A 17825-nucleotide genomic window follows, 5' to 3' on the forward strand; every position below is an offset into this window, starting at 1 on the left:
AAAGTTAAGACAGAGAGTCAAGACAGATGGCTAAGACAGACGGTAAACTGGCTGGTGTTAAACCGGCAGACAATGTTAAACCGGCAGACAATGTTAAACCGGCAGACAATGTTAAACCGGCAGACGTTAAGAAGCCCAGGAAGGGAAGTCAAAATAGTTTAAGTTAAAGTCCGAGTTGGACTCCGCATGTAACCCGCCCCTTCAACATATATAAGGAGGGGCAGGGCTCCTCAAAAGAAGGAAAAACAATCTTAGGGCTAGACACAAAGAGGAGAGCCGGTTTACGGCGACTCCCTCATGATGATAATGAGATCTAGCCTCAAACAGCATGTAGGGTTGTTACCGGATGATGTTTCCCGGGGCCCGAAGCTGTCTAAATCCCTGTCTTGTGTTGCGTCTCTCGATTTCGCTCAACCCCTCTCAAGCTACCACATAGATGCGTTGGCCTCGCGACTAAGTCCTGACACTAAGGACATCTGCCGTGACAATTTCACGACAAGTATGGTGGTTCCTATGACTCAACAACGAAGAAAAAGAACGACGAAACAACTAAGTCTTCGCCATAGTCTTCATGCAATGTCTTTTCTTGTCATAGACTTCAGTGTGAATGGCTTCACATACCACCTTTGATTTCAATGTCTTCATATATTTTTAGGGGTCATCTGTGGTAGGAAAACCGAATCAATGAGGGACTTCTACCTGTGTTATCCTGCAATTCTCACAAACACATTAGTCTCTCAACTAGGTTTGTCGTCAATACTCCAAAACCAATTAGGGGTGGCACTAGATGCACTTACAGTTACCATGGGGTTCAGAATAGTAAGGGATGAAGAGAACATTGTTAATGTAAAATCAGAAAATGAGTTGGAATGGCATACCTTTGAAAGAGAGCTATAAAGTGCAGAAGCTAATTCAACGTTGAAGTAGTAATAGATTTAATCTCCTTATCCTACTATAGATTAAAAAGTGTTGAATTATTGAATAATATATGCATGATGACTTGACAAAGTCAAAAGGCTGATTAAATGTAGACAAAGACGTAACAACCTGATCAGATGTTGCAATGGATTGTGAATGAGCTACACGAATCACTGAGAAACAATGCTGAAATAGCCGTTGACAATAGATGTTTTAAAAGGTGATCTAAGGCAACATTATGCTAAATAACAAAGCATAAGAAAGAGAAGACCCTAACATAATATTCACGAGTGCAAATATAATGGAACTGTAAAGTTTTTCTTAAAAGGAAAACAGAACATATTTGCATTGCTAAGGGGCTTATCGGTTTCATATATCTACCATGATCAGCAGCTAGATGCCAATACGTCGACTAACATCCATGGAAGAGTCAACATATTTATGTAGCTTGTCGGTGCAACCAAATTAAGTTAAATAGTCAACGATGAGCTAACTTTGTCTTAATAGATGGAAGATATAGTTACATCACAAATAAAATCTAGAATCAATAATGAAGTTTACTAATCAAATAGCTTTCATAACTGCAACCTCGATTACACCTTCAACTATAAATTCAGATTTGGAGAATGTAATGGGATGGAAACAGTCATCAAACCTATATGTAAGATGCATCGGATGAAATGCAAGGCATTAGTCCTCATACCATATATCATATAAAGAATTAAAACTCGAGGATACATGTTCAATCGGCAAAAATAAATTCATATTTGGATAAACAAAAAATTATAACATGGAAAATAGCATAAAATGCACAGCTATGTATTTAATCTAGTAAAATTAAATTCAAATATAGTACTCAAGCACACCAAGATTCAGAATTAGTGATGGATGGGTACAATATCTACCTATAGATGAGGTGCCTGGGTATGCAGCGAGGGTAGAAGAACCAAGATGACTACTCGGCTGTCCAAATCGTGCAGCGCTTGATGAAGTCTAGATTTGTTATTCAAACATTATAAGTCATGAGCAGAATAAATCAAGCATACAAATTCAGAAATAACAGTTAAATTCATATACTAATCAAGCACACACAAAATCAGAATTAGCAATAGATGGCAACAATATTTACTACTCCCTCTGCAAAGTTTTATAAGACGTTTTAGGTCACTATTACCTATAGGAGGCATAAATCCGAGGTGCCTGTGTATGCAGCAGGGGAAGAACAACAAAAATGGTGGCCCGGACATCCAATTCGTCCAGTACCCGAGGAAGTCCAAAATTGTGATCAACCGGCAATATATCATAGGGATGTTGAGGAGGACTGGGGAGGGAGTTGCTCACCCGTGGTAGCGGTATGAGCGATATGGCAGACGTCCAGTATGGAGGATGATGGGAACAAAATGAGTTTAGGTGGAGCACTGAATTTAAACGGGAATCCATCAATTTCTTGTGAAGATTGTGGGGAGAGGTAGTGAAGCGTCAATCATCAATGACCTGCAGCAGAAGGGTTTCTTAGCTTTTTAGGATATAAGCGTTTATTTGGTGGCCGTACATGGCAACGGAGAAGATAAATAGTGTGGGTCATTTGGAGCATTGGGCTGCACGGGTGTATCTGATTTCCAATATACGACCTATACACCTGGACGGGTGCTCCTATTCCTCGCTTCAGGTGCCAGGGAAGCTCCCTGGCGCCCATGTGCCTATGCTGGTGGGCCGGCCCATGTAGATTTCACATTTTATTCCCTCATGGTTCGCTCAAATGCATTTAAAAAATGAAAAATTCACAAAAACGAAAAAAATGTGAATTCAAATATGTTCAGGGATTTTTAAAAAGGATTCATGAATTTGAAAAAAGTTCATTGAATTTGAAAAAATGTTCATCAAATTTAAAACAAATGTTCATCGATTTTGGAAAAAAGATCATCGAAATTGAAAACACGTTCATGGATTTTGAAAAATAAAAGTCCAAAATTTTGAAAAAGTTCATTGAATTTGAAAATTTTCACTGAATTGAATAAAAATCATCAATTTTGAGAAAAAAAGTTCAGATTTGACGAAAAAGTTCATGAATTTGGAAAAAAAATTCATCAAACCAGGAAGAAGAAAAAAAGGAAGAAAAGTTGGAAAAAGATGTTAGTTATCAGATTGTGCTAGGTAACGTGGTGGTTACTGCCGCGTATCTTGATGCCAGAGATCGCTAGTTTGATTCATCGCGGGATCACTTTTTTGTGTTTAAAAAAAAGGAAGACGGGCCAGTCCAGCGCGAAGGTGGTGTGTGTGCCCGTTTGCAAGTTTTTTTTGAAACTATGATGATTTTTATAGCAAATTCGAAAACTATACGGCCTAATGCATAAAAATCGAAACTATGACCCCATCGGCCTTTAGTTGGCCGAAGAGGGACTTTTTGGCCTACCGTTGACCGAAGTGGGTTCTTCAGCCTTGGCCGAAAAGTGTCAGGGGCACAAAACGTAATTAAGATGGCCTCAAATGAAAAAGTTATCAACATGAAAAATCTTCGTCTCGTCGAAACGGTTGATTTTGATATAAAAATCGTCTTAATCCGAGCTCATATGAAACCTATAGAGCCAAAACAAGGTCAGGGGCAGAAGCTGCAGAGTTACTTCGGACAGACTGAATGGATGTGAGAAAATTTGTCACGGGACACCCGGTGCACTCGGTGAGACCGTGTGAAATAGAGAAAAGTACACAAGTTCAGTCATGTTCACTTTGTGAGACCGAGCCAAACCACTCGGAGGCTCCGAATGGATCCGAAAAATTACCAAAGATTCCTGTCCGAGTTAAAGTTAGGATTTTTTATCCGGAAAATTGTTCGTCTGCACTGGGAAGACTGCTTGCGTACCGCGCTTCCGGCCGGGTCTCCTTCGACGTGAGCTACGGTGCATCACCCCAGCCTCGAGGGTACACGGTGACGTTTTTGTGTGCATCACCCCCGGCATCGAGGGTGCACGGTGACAGGCCTGAGAGGTGACCATTGCCTCTACTTTGCATGGTGGATGACGCCACCGCCGAAAGTTTTCGTCTCAATTCCTGCCATCGCAACAGTGACATTTCTTCAATGCCGGCATGTGTCTTCCCGGTGTAGACAAACAATGCCCACATCGATTTATGAGGCGGCTAGACTTCCCGTACAATAAAAGGACTAAAAATCCATTCAAAAATCTTTGGCAATTTTTTGGAGCCTCCGAGTGGTTTGGTTCGGTCTCACGGAGTGAACGTGATCAAACTTGTGTACTCTTCTGGATTCCACACGGTCTCACCGAGTGCACCGGGTGTCCCGTGACAAATTTTCTGACATCCATTCGGTCTGTCCCTGACCTTGTTTTGGCTCTACAGGTTGCATATGACGTCGGATTAAGACGATTTTTATATCAAAATCAACCGTTTCGACGAGACGAAGACTTTTCATGTTGATAACTTTTTCATTTGAGGCCATCTTAATTACGTTTTGTGCCCCTGACACTTTTCGGCCAACGGGAAGCCGAAAAGTGCTCTTCGGACCAGCTGGGCACCCTCCGGCCAAAGGGAGGCTGAAGAGCCCACTTCGGCCAACGGTAGGCCGAAAAGTCCCTCTTCGGTCAACAGAAGACCAACGAGGTCATAGTTTCGATTTTTATGCATTAGGCCGTATAGTTTCCGAATTTGCTATAAAAATCATCATAGTTTCAAAAAAGAATCCGTTTGCAATTGCATACTAATGGGCGCTTGAAGCGCCAAATAGGAAACACCCATCTAAACGGAGAGAGTAGCAAAGCAGCCATCTACGACAGAAACGACGACAAAAGTTCTTTTTTCCGTAATCCTGATCAGTAATAGATCCAGTATGCAACTATACCAATAATACAGCTAGGTTCAAAGATCGCCGGTTCAATTCGGCGCAGGGTCACTTCTTTTGCATTTTAAAAAGCAAAAAAGAAGGAAAGATGGGCCGGCTGTGGTGTGTGCGCCCGTTTGCAAATCGCATACCAACAGGCGCCTAAAACACCAAATAGAAAACGCCCATCTGAACAGAGAGAGAGTAGCAAAGCAGCCATGACAGAAACTATGATAGAAGCTCTTTTTCCTGTAATATTGATCACTAGGAGATCCAGTATGCAACTGTATGTACCAATAATACAGCTAGGTTCAGAGATCGCTGGTTCGATTCACCGCGGGATCACTTTTTGGCGTTTTAAAAAACAGAAAATAAGGGGAGATGGGCCGGCCTGGCACAGAGATGGTCCGTGCGCCCGTTTGCAAATTGCATACTAGTGGACGCCTGAAGCGTCAAATAGGAAACATAGGGAGAATAGTACTCCACATAGTGATCAGCGAAGTGTTCTGCACGTGGTAGCTTCTCCCAGCGATTTGGCCCGCTGGGGAGGCTGCTAGCCTTGTTGGGCTCTAGTTTGGGCCGTTAGAGGCAGTCCAGTTTAGACTAGACATCCAGGGAACGAGCCCCTGTACCGATTCCATCGAGGGAACGACCAGCGATCTGTTTTGGCGAGCGTACCGATTCCCTCGGCTTCACTTGACGGTGACACTTCCATCGTAATATTCGGCAACTTTTTATTTTGCTTTTCGTGGAGCTGGGCTTTTCGAGCTTCGAATTTTTACACTGCGATCGGGCTGAGCTTCCCGAAGCCAGCTTCTCGGGCCTATTCCGTTCGGCTCCACTCCCGCTTCAGAATTTTGCGAAGCATGGGGCTAGAGGACATCCGAACAGGCCCTAAAGCAGCCATCTACGACAGAAGCTCTTTGTTCTGTAATCCTGATCAGTAGATGACCCAGTATGCAACTGTACCCATAGTACAGCTAGGTTCAGCACGGAAAATACTCTACCTAAAAATTCTCTTGTCCATGCAAACCTCACACTCAACATGGAAGAAAATATAATAATAATGTAGAGAAATGTAGCAATTTAACCGACTTCAGCAGCCAGAAACAAAATGTAAACAAGAGTAGCTGCACTTATTTTTTGGAGAATCGGGCAGTTGCTCATTTATCCATCAGAGATAATCATGTTGAATACAGTCAAAAAATAAAGTCACGCTCATCTAAAAGGAAGAGAAAAAGCCAGGCACATCCGCCGACCATAGTCTGCTACTCCAAAACCTGAATGTATGAGCTGCATTGTACAAAGCAAAATCTGAATATCTGCAATTAACACCTGAGTGAGAAATCAATGATACTGTGCCCCCATATTAACCAAGGCTTCACTGCCCACTTAGCCAAAGAGTAGCATTGACGAAGACAGAAGCTGTTGGTTTACATCCAGAATGCCACAGGATCCACCAAGAAGGCAGAGTATTCCCTCACTGGCTTGGGCAGTTCAAAGGATCGAACGCGGCGGAGCGCAGCGGTGCGCAGGTCACCACTCTTGTCATACACCAGCGAGAACGTGGTCAGTCGAAGCAGGTAGCGCTCGAGCTCGGGCAGGTACTCCTTGTACACGCCCTCCTGACGGTCGTCCATGGAGAGACACTGCACGAGACAGAACTTGCTTCTACAGCCCGTGCCCAGGCAAACAAGGGCCGCGCCGATGTGCTTCTCGTCTAGGTCCTCACAGAAGAGCTTCTCCTTGCTGAGCTTCCAGGCCGGGGGCTGTGTACAGCCGTTGTCATCATCAGTAGACGGCACGTCACGAGAGCAGAGGTGGCCGAGCATGTCCGGGTCTCGGGCGAGGCCAACCCAGGCGTCCAAGTTGAGTGTTTGATAAAAAAAACTATCATAATTGAGGTTCGCGTCCCACAGAACTATCACTTTTAAAAAAATGACTAATAACTATCAAAAAATTGAAATCTCGTGACTAAAAACTACCACTTTCGAAAAATAGCCAGTTTAGAAGATTTAAATGTGTTTATGACATGTGGGACCCGTCTGTCAGGACTGACATGGAGGAAAAGTCAACTCTGTGTATTTTGATCGTCAAGTTAACCGTTATGACAGATGGGACCCACACGTCATCCTCAACCTTCTTCTTCCTCCCCTCCTCTCTCTTTGGCATTTCAACAAACACCTCTTGTGCATGAGACGGAAGCAGGGGAGCTCCGGCTGCATGCTCGCTTTACACCACGTCGGACCTCAACACGAGCGCCGGGTGAACCAGCTCCGGGTCGGCTCTGCCTCGCACTGCACCCGCCTGCAGCGGCGCAGTCCAATGGCAACGGGGGCGGCAGGAGGCGGAGAGGCGAGCAGATCCCGGCGGCGGAGGGACTTGCACGGGCGGCGGCCATGGCGCCGTTGCTCCTGTCCAGGACAAGAGGAGAAGAGCGGGGAGGTCAGAGAGAGAGAGAGAGATGGAGAGAGGAGGGAAGGAGAAACAGAGGGATGAGGGAGGAGGCATGGCCTGGTGGCGCTGGTCAACGGAGCTCGCCGGAGAGGGTTCCTGAAGGGTCGGAGGAGCTGAGGAGGTCGGCTGCTGGAGATGAGGAGGTGACGGGGTCATGACGGGGATCTCCTCGGGCTGGCGCGCGAGAGGAACGGGATGAGCAGGAAGGCTGCAGGACGCCTGGTGGACGACTCGCCGTCTCGCGCCTGCTGCGGTGCTGCCTCCATCATCGTCGACTTCGGCAGCCCCTAGGTGTGCGACCTGGACAACAACAGTGCTTGCCGACGAGGTGTTTGTTGAAATGCCTAAGAGAGATATAGGAGGAGGAAGAAGAAGATAGATACTGACGTGTGGGGCCCACCTGTCATAACGGTCAACTTAACGGTAAAAAATAAACGGAGTTGACTTTCCCGTCACGTCAGCCCTGACAGACGAGCCCCGCATGTCATAAATACGTTTAAATCTTCTAAACTAGCTATTTTTCGGAAGTGGTAGTTTTTAGTCACAAGATTTCAATTTTTTGGTAGTTATCAGTCATTTTTTAAAAAGTGGTAGTTCTGTGGGACGCGAACCCCAATTGTGATAGTTTTTTTTGTCAAACACTCCGTCCAAGTCACCGTCATAGTGTGCAGGGCCCTTGAAGGGCAGCTTCCAGCTGCCGCTGCGCATCCAACGTGGGGAGCTCGCCGTGGTATCGAAGCTGAACGTGGCGCCGGTCTTGTCGTCGACGCTGATGAAGATGGTCTGTCCGTCATGGTGCACAACGTGGGAGGTAACGTGCTCGCGCTTGAAAGGTGGCGGCGGGAGGCGGCGCCACGGCCGCCACTTGGGCACATCGATGCCGCAGTTGGGGTCGACGAGCGGCGGAAGTGGATGGAGCATCTCGAAGGTGTCGAAATCCAGGCCGTAGAGTCTGTCCGTGACGGGCATGTAGATTGGGGCGCTCGGGTCCCTTCACTATTTTCCTAAATACATATATATATATATATATATATATATATATATAGATTAATCATAATCTCCTGGATTCATACAATTGACTTTGATTCTATCTTTCTTACAGAGCAACTGGATCATGCTTCGATGCCTTAAGGCATCTGCCTTTGTGTATACGACATGTGGGCCCAACGGATGGCTGGCCCACATGTCAGTGACCCAAAGGCAGGTGCTTTTAAGCCACCGAAGCTGCGTCCAGAGTAACCATATATCAGGAGGGAATATAACATGCTGCCATTGCCAATATCTTAGAAGGATGATGAGCCTTCTAAACAAATGTATTTTACTACTTTTTTTCTATTCGATCCAGTTGTTGGAGCCTTGCTAATGGGTAAGATTATGTTAATATGTTTGTTTGAAACATGCAATTACATATTATGACGTTTCAAGTAAAAGAATTGCGCTGGCCTGTTTTTAGTAAATGTATTTTGGATGATATATATATATATATATATATATATATATATATATATATATATATATATTGTAACACCAAATTAAAGAATACTTTGTGCAGTTCTGTAGCATAACTTGCGTGACCACATAGATGGGCTATGAACTGATTGTAACCTCTCTTTTTGTTTTTGTGCAGCATACATGATTGTAATCTCTCATCATGCGTTCTCCTTTCTTGTAGGATAAACTACTCTGAGACCACATAGATGGTGAAAGTAGTTGTCGCCAAACATATTGCCGCAAACCTATTACCATCTTTATGAGAAAAGATAGACCATGTGATGAAGTTCTACACAAGATATATTTGTTTCCAAGGAAAATATAAGGTGCTTGTTTTTTCTCTTATCATTTTACCACAAGGTCTTCTTATACCAGGTTACAAAATGTGTGTTATTCTTATACTGGTAAACTTTTTCTTTAACAGTGGCACAGTGTATTGACTTAATTCTTGGAATATTCTGTGGTTGCAACTGTATTTCAGTTTGATGCAGTTACAATCATTTCAAGGCTAATGACATGCTAGATTTTCCAGACTTCTGGGAGTGTTGTACATATGCAGATTCTTATGAAGGTGCATGTCATCAATTTTTGGCTTCCCTTTATCTTGGCAGCTACTGTCCATATTTTTCGGACACATAAAATCTTTTGTGGTCAGTCTATCTGCGCACGAATGAACTTCCATAATTTAATAATTTGGTCCTCTATCTATGGTAGTACTATCAACTGTCATTTTCATGAAACCATATGTTATGTTTATTTATTTTCTGTGCTTTGTAGGATGAGTTCAGTCAGATGATGACATACAATTATGTATCTTGTTCTTCGGGAGGTTTCGTATGCTTGAATGCTACCTTTTCTTGTCAATGAAGATTAGATTTTTCTATACACGAACGATACAGTTTGTTCAAGTTGGATGCCAGTGGTGTCTTGGCTTTGGTAGAAGTGCCCAAAACCTCTAGATTTTGTCATTTTGTTTACATGAACTTAGTTTTCATACAAGTCTTCCCCTATCTGTTGTTTACATTCAGCTAACTTGGCTATCTATTTGCTAGGATTGGTTGTAGATGCGAGACTTGCCTATTTGTTTAGATGAATTGAGGCTTTCCCGTTTTCCAGAAAGGAGTGTGGGCCTTGTGTACAAATCTTCATGTTGGCCAAATTTAGGGTTGCTGTATTAGGCACATTTTATTTCAATCAGTACCTATAGTTTCAGCTCATTAGCTTATGAAATTTCTCCTACCTCGGAAAGTATGGTACCATGTCATATAATGAATGTAATCTTGGTTTTTTTTTGTTGTCCTTTTCTTACACGTCTTTCCTCTTTAGTGATTTACTGCAGAAGTATTATTGCTCTTTTTTTACACTTCAAAAAGAAAAGAAAAATGACCAATTTGAATACCTTTTCAGTGATGAATCTCGATGAAGAAAAGAGAGAACTATAATCTCGGTTAAGATATTTCAGTGGAGACAAGATAGTGTTGTACAATTTGTTTGTTATATTCCCTTTCCAACGTATATTTACGCATTATATTGACTTGAAATATGTAATCTCTCACAATCAAGTTTTAAGTTACTCTAAAAAAATCATAACATGGTCGGGCATTGTTGTCCAGTACATTATGTTCCATTTTCTCTATATTTATGCTCCGTTTATTTGTGGTTCTATTTTGTATCATTTTTTATCCATTCATGTCACATTTATTTTCTGCTCATAGACTGTTCTATGGGCAATAGACCTTATACTCTCCATTGATCTAGTACCGGGTACTACTCCTTTTTATTGTTAGCCAACTGAAATTATCTTAGCGAGTCGTATATGGTGGCTCTTATTTTCAAGCTCCTTGAGTTTTCCATTCGATCTTTATTAAATGTGTGCGATTTGTAGTAGATGTATCATCATTGAAAAGATTATTGGTCGAGATGTGCGTTGCACGTGCAAACTTACTAGTACTACTAGAAGAAGACAACACTGATTCCTTCCGCCCTCCCTTGCCTTCTCTTGTAAACAATGCAATCCGTATCCGGGAAGAAAATCGCAAAACACCGTGCTACTCCTACTGCCAATCTCCGTACAATCTAAGATACTAATCTCAATCGAGAACGAAATTCACGCGTACGCACCTCTAAGTCGAAGCTGGTGGTCGGCAAGTAAATACCACACGGTAGCTAGTGCTGGAGATTGTACGGTGATCAATCATCTCAACAGCTAGCTGCATCCGTCCTTTGGATAATCAAGCAAAAGTAAGGAACAAGATACCACATACAAACACATGTTATTCTATCTTTAGAGCCAGCATGAGATAATCATTGGGCACTGGCATACAGCTACAAGCCCTACAAACGGAAGGGGGCTACCGGCACAGCAGACTTTTACCAAAAGTCATTCCAAAACTATTTCAAGATGCGGCGAACTGATCCCGTCTGCCAGGACTCTGAGCACCTCCGATCTCTCACACTCGTGCCACTCCCGGCGGCGCCGGACTATCTCCAGGCCAACGAGCTCCCGATCTTCGTCCTCCACGACGTGCCCGTCCAGCAGGTGGGCGCGCTCCAGCATCGGCGATGCCTGGATGATCTGCTTCACAAAGCCAGTCTGCCACACCGCCCCGTTGAAGCCAATGACCACGAGTTCTTTCAGGTGATGGTGGTACGGATGGTGTTCCACCTGCACATCTAGTGATCCTGCGGCACTCGCCTTCTCCGAGTTGTTGTCAAACTGCATTCAGATTTCAGAGTTTCAGGAATCTCCCAGAAACAAAAAAAGGTGCAGTGCTTGACAAAATCGTAGGATGAACGTACATGAACATGGAGCGACTCCAAGGCAGGTGCGGCACCAACTAGGCAGAGAATCCAGATTGTATCCCAGTTCATTGGCACGTTTGCAATGAATAGTTTATTGAGATGATTGAGCCGGACAGGAATGGCGGTTGGTTCGATCCACATCTGCATATATGAAGTGATAATTTAGCACTGTCTTATGTAGCGATGCGACGTTATGACCAATAGAAAAAAGGATCATTTCAGAAAAAGCTACTCACCTGACGCCCTCTTAACTGCAGAACAAGGTACTCTAGAGATGGCGGTGCCCCTGTAAAGAATTTGCTTAGTTGATATGTCCTGTTGCTACCAGAGGAATCATCCTTGCCATTATCTCCAGTTTGCAAGAAGTTCAGACTCACATGCCTAAGTCGAGGCACATCGCCATAGCGTATTATAGTTGGCTGACCACGACAAGCAAATGTTTCAAGACAAGGCACCAAAGCCAGATGGACACTCACAGTGTTGTAGTTGTCCAATTGCAGACTCTTTAACTGTGAGTTGGGAATAACGATATTAAAAGCAGGTTGGCGACAGCCAGAATCTTTCAGCCTCAAATCCACCAGCTGCCCGCAGTTTCCCAGAATATCAAGAACATGTAGCATGCGTAAACTTTCTTTGCACAGAGTAAGTGATGTGAGGCTCTGAAACGTCAAGGGGGCGGGTGCAAAACGATGATAACAATTGGATAGCACAAGCCGTTTCAGTCGCACATTCTTGCATCCATCCAACAGCCGGAAGTCATAGCGCCAGGAAGAGTTGTCAATGACAAGCTCCAATTCTTCAACGCCCCATCTGCCAATCGCTTCCGTGATCCATTGATCTGTGAAATCGCTCCTCCCACAGGCTTGAAGCCTCAGCTTCTGGATAGAACGTTGCTGAACGTTGTCGGGGGCCAGAAGGAATGCATTCACCCGTTTAACATAGCGTCGCATGGCCCAACGCTCATAACGTTGCAGGATGGGTGTTAGCTGACAGACTTTCCACCTCCAGTCTTTGAAGGAATATAACCAGTCTCTAGAAGCATAACTGCCGTCCGACTTCAGTGCATTCTTCTCTGCCTCATACCTTGCCTTAGCCTCCACCACAATTTGCTTCAGTCTGTGGTACCGTGGAGGGAGAATGTCATCAACCGTAAGGTCATAACCTATGTGCGAGTGTGTATAGAGATCCCGCCATTGCTTCGAAAGGATAGTGGTGGCTGTCGCTGTCCGTGCATCTAGCTTGTCAATGATCAAGATTAATATCTCGTTAGGTAAGCTGCTGATCTTGTCCTCGCGGCAACTGTTGTGCTCCTCGCCCGAACGGATCTAGTTTTGTTTTGGTGAGAAATAAATGAAATAGCAATCAGGGAATTCCAAATAACTTAAGCAGATAACTGGACAACTTGCCTTAAAAGTAAGCATTAACAACATTCCTAGTAAACTTCAGTGCATGAACAAGCAAAACACATGAATGAGTGGCTCCACCTAAACAACCTAAATCCTCCGAGAGAAGTCCTGCTCGAGAGGATACGCTCCAAGCCAAGGGTGCATGCTGCCTCCGGTGCGGGCCTCCAAAGCCTCATTATAACCCTGAAACACTCGGTTGGAGGGCCCACCACGACCCATTTCCCACCACGCCTATCCTTACATACGCCCGCCTCGTCCCCTCCATCGCCCCCCCCCCCCCCCCCCCCCCCCCCCCCCCCCCCCCCCCCACAACGCCTCCCTCACAAGTGAGCCGCTGCCGCTGCCTCCATTCCCGACTGCCGCCGACCTTCTCCCACACCGCCCTCCACCAACGCAACTCCGTCTCGCGTCCCTCCTTCGCCTCCCAGCACCGCCTTGTCGTTCCGCCAACGTGCACGGCCCCGCAGCTAACCTAAACGCGACAGTTCCCGGGGCGACAGCTCCATGGACGCCAGTGCAGCATCCCACTCCTCCGTCGCCTCGGGTGACACTGCATCTTTGGCCAGCGCGGACCTCGAACATCCCGGCATCTCCAGCTTGGTCGTGTATATTGATCATTAGAACATGGTCGTGGGTGTGTACGATTTTGGTATGGAGAAATCGATTTTGTTTGGGGGATCTAGGAGCAGAGTCTGTTTGTACAATTAGGACCTGCCGCCTGCTTTCTAGGATTAGGTAGCTTCGTTCAGATCTTTGATCCTGTTTTCAGGGACAAGAAATTCACAATTTGCAACGAATGCTCTGGAAGAAGCATTTTTCTACTTTGAGTACCCGTCATCACATTGTCTTGTACACATGAGAATTAGTGAGAGGAAGGTTCCTTGAATGTAATTTGTCTCAACGCAATTAGTAGGCAAGCAGCTCCTGCTACATGAGTTCCATACTCCAGTCTAAATATGCTCTTAGTAAAAGGTAGGCACCCAGATCAACTTTTGATTTGTATTTTTGTATCCCCGGTTCCACACTCTGTGATTTTTATTACGTTTCAGAAATTAGGCATGCCAGTCAAGGTTTCCTTATTTGTAGGCTTTTTGTGTGTTATTTTTCCAAAAACATGCTTAACAACTGTCACCTCAGTGTTATTGATTAGGAAGCATTTTTGTGATCCTCTAATTGTTACCTACTGCCATTTGTGCCAGAATTCATATGCTAGCCTACACAAATAGAAATGGATGAGCATCCACATTGCTCTGCATATGCATGCTTTTGCAGGGAGGCAGAAGGTATTTTTGTTCTGCTATGTTTGAACGTGGGATTCTGAAAACTAATCATTTCATTGTATTTACATTGTTGACATGCAATAGGTGTTTTACTACATTCCGAAAATGTAATTGCATGACACATAATTTTAGTCATCTGCAAAATGTTTGGGAAATATTACAGTAGGAGTGCTACTGGAATATTTCTATATATACATGGACTGCATATGTGAAGATGAATTTCCATTCCCCCGTTTCCTACCTCTATGGATGCTTAGAATGCTTAGGCAGACAGCATGTCAGGCAGGATTGTAATGCCCAGTTTCAAAAAAAAAATCATAGCCCTTTCATTGTGATTGTTAAGAATGTAAGCAAAAGAAATAATGCATGTGTTCATTCTATGCACTTGGTAATTAGCTGCTATTTTCAAATTGTTTCTGTGTCTATTTTTTGTGAAGTAGAAGGGGAGCCTTGGTGGAGTGGTACAGCTGCTGCCTTGTGACCATGAGGTCATGGGTTCAAGTCCTGGAAACAGCCTCAGAAATGTAGGGAAAGGCTGCATACAATACACCCAAAATGGTCGGACCCTTCCCCGGACCCTGCGCAAGCGGGAGCTACATGCACCGGGCTGCCCTTTTTTTCTATTTTTGTGAAGTAATCTTGAGCATTGGAAGATTTAAGGTCTTATGCGGGTCTATGCTGTGGATTTGACATCGTTAATTATTTGTGTACAAAAAATAAAACTTCCAGTCTAACTTAGGCTAAGCATTATGAGTGACATGCTGTTTTCATCCTTCTGTTGTCAAGAATTGATGTGGGTATGCTTTACTTTTCTCTCTGCAGCCAACTTGCTGCAGTTAGTGAAGAACAAGAGAGATTAAGGAAGGACTATGCTGTACGGCTATGTTGACAAGATAAAAAATCATGGATGGAGTATTGGAGATGTGTAGAAACTTTAGGAGAGGAGGGCAGCCAGCCACATAAGTGCGTACATTACTTTTGTATTTTTTTAATGGGCTGCTGCGCATGCATTATTTGTGCTTCACTCAAATGAGCTAATTAATTCACTAAATTTTCCGTGTGATTTGCAGCTCCTTGTCTAGAATCAACAGAATCCAGTACAAACTTCAATTAACTGGAATTAATGTGTTGATCTGGTGCCCGAGGAATGCACATACTGACCTCAGGCTGGAGAGTGTTCATGTAGACAAAAATATTATGTCATCCTACACTGTACTTTTCTGGAACATGCATATGAAAGGAATCTCTAAATACTACTGTAATGCAGATATTCCTCTCTACCGCCTTCCTCTAGTTGTAACTTCTGGTAAATGCTTTCTAAACAGGTTAGGCGAATTTCTCTGCAACGAGCAGCTCGACAGAAGTTCCGGCCAGGCTTTATGTTTACTTGCTTCTTTGTCTTTTGCTGCATCTGCACTGGTTGACACTCATGGCATCGACCCATTTGACTGAGAGGAGCTGCTGCAATGTATCGTCGGAGCCATCGTATAGGCCATAGTCATCATTGTAATTCTGAATGCATAGGTCCTTATGTTTGTAGACAGAGGTGGAAGCATGAGACAATAACATTCATCTTCTGAACTTTTTACCCAATCAAATCATGTAATTGCATTTTTTTTATTGTATCATCAATAGTTTCCTGCCTTAAAGGATGGTCACAGTCTCCGAACAAGTTTTAGGGATTGATCATGTCACAATTGTTGTTGTGTGGTTCACCCAGTAATTCGATGTTAATATGTACTCCCTCCGTTCCATATTACTCATTGCTGATTTAGTACAACTTTGTACTAAATCAGCGACAAGTAATATGGAACGGAGGGAGTACGTAATTGTGCATGCCTAATTAGACTTTATCCATGACTGCAGGATTTGGGCCTCTGTTGGTGCTGGCTAATTACACATGGCCGAACCAGCCAAATCTGCAGACACAAGGCATGGCCAAACCAGGCAAGACAACCCAGCCGCAGCCCCGTAGGGGCAGCTCACCAAGGCACGCATCTGGGACTAGTAATGACAGGACCAGACGCAACAAATTTAAGAGCATATATGTACTATACTACATCGGTATTCCATTCTGCTGCAAAAGGTGGAGAGGAACAGGTGTTCTAGCTGCCCAATTTCAAACACGAGCTGGGAGATTAAATAGGAAGAAAAAAATCCCTACTCCCTCCCATCCAAATTAGTTGACGCTCACAAAATTGTGCTAAAGGAGCGTCAGTTAATCTGGATCGGAGGGAGTAGCAGAATACACACCAGACTGCATTGTCTCTATCTACAGCACTAGTATTGCTCAACAAACACGGAGCAATCCAGAAGTAAACAGTTATCTGACACCATTTGGCCGTGAGTTGCGCCGCATAGATGATTGTAACGATGGAAAATATGTATTCAACAGAGATCACAGGGATGGGTGCTGTACTTACCCGTTTCGGGGGTGGGTATGCGGCGGCGGTGGTGCGGAGATCGGAGACCTTCCTGAGCCGGCGGTGGCGTGGATGATCTGCGCCCGTGTCCATCGGATCCGAGGCGCGATGGCGGCCGAATGGACGGTGGCGGTGGATTCGCAGGGAGGCTGTGGAGGTACGGGGCTGGTTTAGGATGGTGGATTTGGACTGGGGACTCGGAGAGCAAAAACCCCACCAGACGCGGCCGAGCGCCGACTACATCAGTTTCTTTGTTCCATTTCCGCCTGCGCCTAGGGCACGTGCCCGGGCTTCACGACGGCGCGTATGACGACACGAGAGATTTTTTTTTTAGACGATCGGCACGAGAGCTTAACGAAGGGAGCTCCTATTCAGCGTGCTGGGCCCATGCGCGGCCGGAAGCGGGAAGCCCCTTGTTTTTTTTTTCTGTTTTAAGTTTGTTCATATTTACTGTAGAAACAATCAAGGTGTCTCAAAAAAAAACAATCAAGGATTTCAAAAAAGTTGGGCATTGTGAAGAAATCATCGTGAATTAAAAAAAGTGCAAGATTTGAAAACAAATATCATGAAATTATAAATACTCACAGATTCAAAAAATATTCGTGTACATTACCCTCATCAAGGAACATGTACGATAATATTGTGACACGTGTTCGAACAAGTGATGTCGACATTAGTGACTTCCCGGTCAAGATAGGACTGCATCAGGGGTTAGCTTTGAGCCCTTACCTTTTTGCCTTGGTGATGGATGAGGTCACGAGGGGTATACAAGGAGATATCTCATGGTGTATGCTCTTTGCGGATGATATAGTGCTAGTTGGCGATAGTCGGACGGGGGTAAAAAGGAAGTTAGATTTATGGAGATAAACCTTGATATTGAAAGTGTTTAGACTTATAGTAAAACTAAAACTGAGTACATGATGTGTGGTTTCAGTACTACTAGGTGTGAGGAGGAGGAGGTTAGCCTTGATGGCAGGTGGTGCCTCAAAAGGACACCCTTCGATTTTTGGGGTCGATGCTGCGGGAGGATAGGGGTATTGATGAAGATGTGAATTATCGAATCAAAGCCGGATGGATGAAGTGGTGCCAAGCTTCTGGCAATCTCTGTGATAAGAGGGTGCCACAAAAGCTAAAAGGCAGGTTCTACAGGACAACGGTTCGACCCACAATTTTGTATGGCGATGAGTGTTATCTGACTAAAAGGCGACATGTTCAA

The 17825-nt window shown here is 44.3% G+C and overlaps 1 protein-coding gene across 1 annotated transcript; it reads right to left on the reverse strand.

Annotated features, from left to right (window-relative positions):
• Positions 1-10886: 10886 nt before the first annotated feature.
• Positions 10887-16935, reverse strand: LOC125508770. The gene is made up of 4 exons (XM_048673562.1): positions 16610-16935; positions 11737-12825; positions 11498-11641; positions 10887-11414 (listed from the first exon to the last, which is right to left on the reverse strand). The coding sequence occupies exons 1-4, from the start codon at positions 16700-16702 to the stop codon at positions 11079-11081; spliced, it is 1662 nt and encodes a 553-aa protein (XP_048529519.1). The 5' UTR covers positions 16703-16935; the 3' UTR covers positions 10887-11078.
• Positions 16936-17825: the final 890 nt, after the last annotated feature.

Source organism: Triticum urartu, chromosome 5, assembly GCF_003073215.2.
Source record: "Triticum urartu cultivar G1812 chromosome 5, Tu2.1, whole genome shotgun sequence".
Lineage (NCBI taxonomy): Eukaryota > Viridiplantae > Streptophyta > Magnoliopsida > Poales > Poaceae > Triticum > Triticum urartu.

What these genes read in the sequence shown, in the direction of transcription:
- LOC125508770 (XM_048673562.1), bottom strand. Translation starts at nt 16,702, where the DNA reads ATGGACACGGGCGCAGATCATCCACGCCACCGCCGGCTCAGGAAGGTC. An exon ending in TGCAGTTAAGAGGGCGTCAG is followed by an intron (nt 11,642 to 11,736) that starts GTGAGTAGCTTT and finishes TCATATATGCAG; the next exon opens with ATGTGGATCGAACCAACCGC. An exon ending in TGGAGTCGCTCCATGTTCAT is followed by an intron (nt 11,415 to 11,497) that starts GTACGTTCATCC and finishes ATCTGAATGCAG; the next exon opens with TTTGACAACAACTCGGAGAA.